Source organism: Histoplasma capsulatum, genomic scaffold (genome assembly GCF_000149585.1).
Source record: "Histoplasma capsulatum NAm1 scaffold_2 genomic scaffold, whole genome shotgun sequence".
NCBI lineage: Eukaryota > Fungi > Ascomycota > Eurotiomycetes > Onygenales > Ajellomycetaceae > Histoplasma > Histoplasma mississippiense.
This window is the reverse complement of record NW_001813981.1, coordinates 3,395,339-3,402,725: the sequence shown is the minus strand read 5'-3', so window position 1 is coordinate 3,402,725 and position 7,387 is coordinate 3,395,339. Positions and strand designations below refer to the sequence as shown.

Below are 7,387 nucleotides of genomic sequence, written 5' to 3'. Positions count from 1 at the left end.
CTTCTTTGAGCTGCGCTTTGGGCACGCGACAGATACAGGTGGCGTTGAAGTTTGTTTCTTTGGTCTGGATGCAGCGGAGGCAGCAGAGCTACATAAACAGATACGACTGTGAGTTTAATGAACAAAGCGCGAAGAAGGATGATTTGTATAGTTCAGGTACGCACCTTCTCATAACCTTGCTTCTTCCACTTCGCAATAAGCAAGGCATCCCCATAGTTATTTTTCAGCAGCCAGTCATATAGTTGTTTGGAAATGGCTTCTTTTTCGTAGTAGAGATCGTAGATGTAGCGGGATCCTGAAACACTTGTTAGATGCCGCGTTCATGCAAACCATCATACATCACAGTCCTGTATAGCGTAAAGGGAGAACATACGCGCATGGCTAATCTGAAATATCGGCCAGAGGACTTCGTGCCTCTTCTTGCCCTCATGCGAGGCGTTTTCTGCATCTTTCATCTTGTTGCTAAACTCGAGCAGGGTGTCTTCGATGTCGTCGAAGCCGTCTGGCGGGGGTTTACGGGTCCGCGAGGTGCGGATGGGAGGCATGGTGGTGGGGTTTTTGTTTATCTGAGAGCTGGATTGCTTAAAATGTCTGTCCGCTCACTTTCAAATGAAAGACGAGTGCTTCGTAGTAAAACGAGTGGATGTGGTGTGCGTGAGCTGGGGTATGTTTGTGTTGAATGTTACGAGTTTATGACACTGAAGGCGACGATGAGGTAAAGAGTATTTCTGCCACCAATCGCCGCTTTGATATCTTTCCCCGAAAAATTGGAACCAGCTTCATCGGTCCAAGCAACTGATTTAGACGAAATTAAATTTCTTGCTGAAACCCTTTGACAATAGTATCACCTTATATACTCGACTCTATTGGAAATCCATAATACCTTATTACGAAACCGGAACCAAATAATATCCGCATACACTCATATATACTAGTAGTATCCACAATATGGACCCCCAAATCGATGTCGGCAAGCTCAACGACGCGGATAAAAGAGAAGTCCAACAGTTCGTCGCGATCGAGGCGCAGAAGGCAGCTTTCCAGTCAAGTAAATAAATTTAAACCCCTTACTTTTATCCCATCTCCACCCTTTTATTCCGTCCTAAAAATTTTCATTCCGAAAAATACTGCGTACGAACGGGTCTCAATTCTCATCCCTTTCAGAAAGAGTCTCTCAGACCAATATACGCATTTACGTGAACTGACAATGCTTTCCCTCTTTCCCACCAGGCGTCCACCAACTCACCGACATGTGCTGGAAGAAATGTATCACGGGCAAAATATCCGGAGGAAACCTGGACCGTAACGAAGCATCATGCGCACAGAACTGCGTTGACCGATGGATGGACGCAAGTACCGCCGTGTTCAAGCATCTAGACAAACTGAGAGGGAACTAGCCATTGCTGCTTCTGCTGGTAGTGATGGTGAAGCTATGTCATTTGAGCTGGGGTGCAGAATTCAGTAGCTATATACCCGGGATGAAAAAAGATGGTGGCTCCAGCTTCGCTCGCCTGGGGAAAATCCTACGAATGAGTTTATGTTGGAATGTGATGTGCAGGGAATAGCGACATGGGGGGCTGCCATTGGGTTGATTACTGCTTTCTCTTGTGAATTGTACGATAGATAATGGGATGATGATCAATTGGTTTATATTAACATATATTTGACTTGGTGTCGATACGTATATTAAATAAATGTCGAGCAAGTGCCGTAATGTCAATATGTTTTCGACATGAATGGCCTACACGTGCAAAACACCTGTACTACTTGTCAAGCGCCATATGTTATTACTCACATCCAATCCAGTGTGAATCACTCCCTGATAATTCAAAAAGTAGAGGTGAAAAAAGGGAAAACATGGGTTTCATTCACATTTCAATGACTGTAGCATTTCTGAAGCCACCGAATAATTTTTTAAGATATAAAAAGAGAAATTTCACCCGCAACATCCCGTACCTGTAACAGAAGAGAGGAATAACAAAAAACCGCTTCAAACAATCGCCAACTTCGTCGCCGCAATGTCAAGAGCATCGACATCAGGGGTTAATCTTGCAAACGCCTTTTTCGTGCCATCGGGTCTGTTCAACAGGATTATCGTTAGCCAACCCGTTTTTCATCCCACCCTCCCAAGCAGATCAAAAATAGGGCCGCAGGCTCTACATACCTGATGAGGGTGTTAATCTTAACAGTGTCGACATCGTAAAGGGTCTTCAGAGCCTGCTTTATTTGTCTCTTGTTGGCTTTAACATCAACGATGAAGACAAGCGTGTTATTTTCCTCGATTTTCTTCATGGCGCTTTCAGTGTTCAAGGGATGGACGATAATTTTGTGGTGGTCGAGGCGGGTTTCATGAGGAATGGACTTGCGCGGGTACTTGGGCGCCCGCGAGAGCTGGAGGGTTTTTGGCCGGTGGAAGGTTGTTGATGTCCGGATCTTACGGACTTTGTGCGAGTGAACCTGTTGCAGCGCGGAGTATCAGTACAATGCTCGGGATTCTACGAGTCGGCTCGAAACGCGCATCTGTATCATGCGGGAAGAATAATGGACGTACACCCTTAAGCACCGCCTTCGCAGCGGCACCAGCTTTGGCGCTGGGCTTTGCGGCTATATTGTTTGCAAAAGAAAAGGTCAGCATATCTTGTTCCTCGGGAGTAACAATGATTTAAATGAACCCCCATGTTTCCATCTGGCGCGCCTGCTCCTCAATCCGTCTCATCCATCCTCAAAGTAGAGATCCAATTACTTCCCCCTCTCCCAAACTCTCAACATCAAATCTCACAGAACAGAAATAGCACGGGTGAATCCGTATCTCACCTTTCTTGTTATCAGCCTTGGGTGCCATGTCTGTCGATTGGCGGTGTTAGTTGGTGGTTGTCGATGTCGTGCTGGTCAATTCCATCAACGGAACCTATCTTTCATCTTGTGTTGGACTCTCTCGCTTAGTTTGAAAACCCTACGATTCTGTGCGTCACGTGAAAAAATAAATGTGCACTTTTCCCGAAACGGGAATCAGCCAACATCAAAAAGATTTCAAACTTCATCAAACAACATGTTATGAACAAATTGAGAATTCGAGGCGTTGTTTAGCAGGCAGAAAGGGAGGGAAAGAAATGGGGCATTGCCCATCACAATGTGGCATCCATAGCAATTTTTTCACAATTGCCCTCCAACAAGGACTTGGTTTACAGATATGACAAAGACGAGCCACAGCAAGACCAATATCTAAAAGAAGAACACCCGGCTCCATCTCCCATGGTCCGTCCACCAACCGCCATCATAATACCCGCCGCGTCCCTTTTCAGCTAAAGCAACACGCACCTTGATTCGTGCTCACCACCAACTCCACAAAGCCCGTGCCCGCGCTGTGGCAGAGAACAACGAAGCTCTTGTGCGGGACTTGGACAGGCAAATTGCCGCCCATGGCGGACTCGAGAGTTACCAGCTAGCGAGCAAGAAGGGTCAGTCGAAGGAGCGGGGTGGTGATTCCAGCAAGGTACTTGTGGAGTGGTTGGCGCCTGTGTTTGAAGAGCTGAACCTGCAGCGGCGGAAGCCGCAGAATCAGGGTGGTGGTGCTAGTGGTGCTAGTGGTACCGGCGATGGAAAAGGTGACCCAAAAGCTGAAAAGGGAGAGGAGAAGCCGCGACGGCCACCGCCACTACGGTTACTCGAAGTTGGCGCGCTAAGCACCTCAAACACCTGCTCCCGCGTTAGCTTGCTGGATGTCATCCGCATTGACCTTCACTCGCAGGAGAAGGGCATCCTACAGCAGGATTTCATGGAACGTCCATTGCCCACGTGCGACGAGGAAAAGTTCCATATCATCAGCCTATCGCTGGTGTTGAATTATGTCTCGAATTCAGCGAGCAGGGGGCAGATGCTGAAGCGGACAACGGCGTTTTTGACGCCCCCGCCGCCGCTTATTGCGACGACAGGAGATGCAGCATCAGAAAATGCGCCAGATGAACAGTCTAATAATAGCGCGCATTTGCCATCTCTATTTCTCGTTTTGCCGGCAGCATGTGTGCTCAATTCCAGGTATTTTACTGAGGAGCGGTTGCGGGCCCTCATGTCAAGCCTGGGGTATGAAATGGTGCAGAGGAAAGTGACGTTGAAGCTTGTGTATTACCTTTGGAAGTACAGTGTCGATGGTGTTCCTAGGGCTTCTGTTTTTAAAAAAGAGATTCTGAACCCCGGTGGGAATAGGAATAATTTTACTGTTACTCTGGATTAGGTTTGTTGAGACAATGGTGGTGAAACATGTAATGTATACGTCAATATAAAGTATATTATTATTTAGAAAAATTTGTACATGGTCGGTTAATGGGAGGATTCCTGATATCTATTCGTTCCTTACATATTTAACTTATATAGTACAACCGTGAGTGTTAGTCGCTATCAAGAAACATTTCATGATAATACATTAGCATAAACTATAACAAACCCAAAACTTTTTATTTTCCACCCGTGTCTCATTAGGACCATCGTCGTCGATATCATCATCATAATTCACCAAGTAAACCGAACAAACTCCTCATAAAAAGAACGAAATTATGTTATACCATACCCCTCACCAACATTGCAAAACCTCGCTTCGCATCCCCAGCAATATACACTCCCCATGGATAAACCACCCCTACCAAACCTCATCTCAACCCAAGATTTTCCTTGGGAATAAACGCCCACGCTGTGCCCACAACAGCCATAACCGAACCAACGCCTAACAACACCCAATCCACAACCCTTTCCCAAAACAGAATACTCCTGCCGAAGATCTTCAAATAAAATGCAACAGGCAAGATGATACAGATCGTAATACAGAGACTTGCGCCGATGAGCGCCATGATGCGGTCGAAGTACGGGAAGACGATGGCAATGAAGGTGATTATGCAGATTGTGACGATGCGAGCTGTGAATTGAACGGTTTTACGGAGGAGGGCACTCGAACCTTGCTTACTCGTGTTCCTTAGCTTGTTTTTGCGATTGGGATTTGGCGGGGGTGGGTGGAGACCACAGAGGGATTCGACTGTGCTAACTAGGGGGCGGCAGCTGGCGTACGAGTTGTGGTTAATTTGACTTGCTATTTGGCCAGTTCAAAACTTAAAAAAGGGTGGGCTATGGGGGCTATGGGTGGTAAATAGGAGGATATCATTTGTTACCTGAGAGGTACTTTGGTCAACGGGATGATTGCGATGAATGCAACGATGCAAACTGATAACCAGTTGGGATATCCGGCCGTTAGGAGAATGTTGGATGTGATTTCGTCTCTGACATCTGGACCAAACATGAGCCAGCCGGCCACGGCCATAGCAAGGTCTAGCAAAAACTATGTCGAGTTAAACGTTTTAGCATACTTTCGATATTTTTGGGACTGTAGAACGAGAAGGAGAAGGAGGTAGTTGGTGGGCAGTCCACTAACTGTGAAGATGTAGGTTATCCAGAGACTCTCGCCGTACTTATGTGGGTGTCTCATGTCTTTATAGATATTTGGGAAGACGCTGTGGCCGCCCCAAGGAGCTGAAAGAATATGGCATGTTTAGTGCAACAGATTCAGGAATTACCCAAAGCCAGAGAGTTGGTAAGACTTATACTTACACATAATTAATCCAAATGAAAGTGGAACAGCGCTCCAGTTGTCAGGGAGAAGTGATGTCCGTGCAGGATCACGAAGGGAGCCCGGTGACTCCGTTTTGATAATGCCATCAATAAAAATGATCAGAACAACTTTTATTTTGTTAGTTCTATAGCGCTAATCCAAAAGTTTTACTTACGAGGGCAAGGGTGGTATACGGCATATCTCGATAAAACTTACTGGAAGTACAACACAAAATCCCTAAAATACTGGACAAGCTTAGCAGCCGCAGCGGCACGAAGTTCATGGGAATTAAGATTGCACCACATATCAATTTCCACCGCAGGGCGCCTAGCCCCGGGAACAACGCATCAATGCTATCAGCAAATAAAACGACCAAAGCAACACATGCACCCATCAGCTCCAAGCAGAAGAGTAAGCTGGTGACGATACGTGCATGAGGGCCAAAGCTGATATACGCCAGGTCAGCATATGTAACGAGGGTGGGATCGACATCCATGCATTTGGCAAGGATTTTGGCCGTGTACGTGGTAGATACTGCCGAAAAGATGAGGAGCAAGATACCGATGAACCAACCCGCATACATGAGGCCTAGTGGTAAACTAAGCAGGCCAATTCCGATAAGGACGTTGACGGAGTTGAAAATTGTCTGGGGAACGGTGGATTGGCCAACAATGATGGTTTCCTTGGAGCCGTCCTCGTGTTGAATGCGCTTGACGACGAATGGTTCGCGTTCATCATCGGATTCCGCCGCCACAACCGCACCTGCTTCGAGGAGCTGGTGTTCTCTATGAAGCTGTGCAGCGTTTAGTCTGGCAGACTCGCTAATTCTGGAAGAAACTGTCGTTAAATACGACTCCTCGTAACTTCGTCCTAGAAGCGGTGTAGTGCGGGTAGATTCATCGAACTCGCCATCCGTGAGCGGTCGTCCGTAGGTAGTTTCCTGCCTGGTTCCATAGTTGGGCCAATAATCTGCCTCGCTAAAAGGGATCTCTGATATTCGTTCAACAGGCGCCGAGCGTTGGCGCAGAAGGGCAGTGGTGTCATCTACGGATGCATCAGGGCCATGTTCCTCATCACCTGGCAACGCGAGGACGAACGAGGATCTACGAGGAGCGACTTCTGGAAAATAAGCAGCCCGCTGCCACGAACGGGCAAAATTATCCAAGCTATTAGGCGCGCCAGTAACTGGATAATTCCTTGTGGATATCTCCGCCGCCCTAAAAACGTAGTTAGTAGGGGAATATCTCAAAGCTTTTGCAATATAGGAGGATATGCTATGTAATATGAAGAGACAAGAGAATTAAAATATATACCATCGTCTTCGTAGATCATTGTCATTGGCTTCATGTTGTAGGATGTTTCTAGGGGTCGAAGAAGCGGATGGAGATGGTTGGGAGTACGGGTGTGATGACGAGCCGCGGCCTGCCATGGTTGAACTTGGACTGGACGCGACAGGCCGGGCCAGGCCAGGGCTGTGCCGTGCTGTGCTGCTCTGTCACCTGCAACTGTTTATAGGATATTGTGAAAACATGCGCAGGCTACACGATGAAATAACGACGCGGGATATCTAGGGTATCTAGCAACGAAGTGAGGAGGAAAAGAGAGAGACGGACGAAATAAACTTTGTCGAAACAGAGACTTGTCAAGGCAGGATCGGACAGATAGCTATCGACAAAAGGAAAGAAAAACACAGTCCTTGAAGGAACAGTGTTTCTGTCCAGAGATATATTTGTATTTTAAGGATGGTGGCAAGGTCCTCTCACAAGCCGATCAAGACGAAGGGAATATTTATTC

General features: G+C 46.9%; 5 protein-coding genes across 5 annotated transcripts; 2 read left to right on the top strand and 3 right to left on the bottom strand.

The window, feature by feature from the left end:
• Positions 1-152: 152 nt before the first annotated feature.
• HCAG_03057 (cell cycle control protein cwf14) lies at positions 153-545 on the bottom strand (the record flags this gene model as incomplete). Its single annotated transcript, XM_001542836.1, has 2 exons — positions 153-295; positions 374-545. 2 exons carry the CDS (start codon positions 543-545, stop codon positions 153-155), a joined length of 315 nt encoding a protein of 104 aa, XP_001542886.1.
• A 403-nt stretch (positions 546-948) lies between these two features.
• HCAG_03056 (predicted protein) lies at positions 949-1,397 on the top strand (the record flags this gene model as incomplete). Its single annotated transcript, XM_001542835.1, has 2 exons — positions 949-1,048; positions 1,231-1,397. 2 exons carry the CDS (start codon positions 949-951, stop codon positions 1,395-1,397), a joined length of 267 nt encoding a protein of 88 aa, XP_001542885.1.
• Positions 1,398-2,097: 700 nt separating this feature from the next.
• HCAG_03055 (60S ribosomal protein L25) lies at positions 2,098-2,842 on the bottom strand (the record flags this gene model as incomplete). Its single annotated transcript, XM_001542834.1, has 3 exons — positions 2,098-2,457; positions 2,552-2,604; positions 2,815-2,842. The coding sequence occupies 3 exons, from the start codon at positions 2,840-2,842 to the stop codon at positions 2,098-2,100; spliced, it is 441 nt and encodes a 146-aa protein (XP_001542884.1).
• Positions 2,843-3,252: 410 nt separating this feature from the next.
• On the top strand, positions 3,253-4,231 carry HCAG_03054 (conserved hypothetical protein; the record flags this gene model as incomplete). The annotated part of the gene is made up of 2 exons (XM_001542833.1): positions 3,253-3,259; positions 3,351-4,231. 2 exons carry the CDS (start codon positions 3,253-3,255, stop codon positions 4,229-4,231), a joined length of 888 nt encoding a protein of 295 aa, XP_001542883.1.
• Positions 4,232-4,643: 412 nt separating this feature from the next.
• On the bottom strand, positions 4,644-7,022 carry HCAG_03053 (conserved hypothetical protein; the record flags this gene model as incomplete). Its single annotated transcript, XM_001542832.1, has 5 exons — positions 4,644-5,028; positions 5,157-5,313; positions 5,593-5,721; positions 5,810-6,810; positions 6,907-7,022. The coding sequence occupies 5 exons, from the start codon at positions 7,020-7,022 to the stop codon at positions 4,644-4,646; spliced, it is 1,788 nt and encodes a 595-aa protein (XP_001542882.1).
• Between the last annotated feature and the right edge of the window lie 365 nt (positions 7,023-7,387).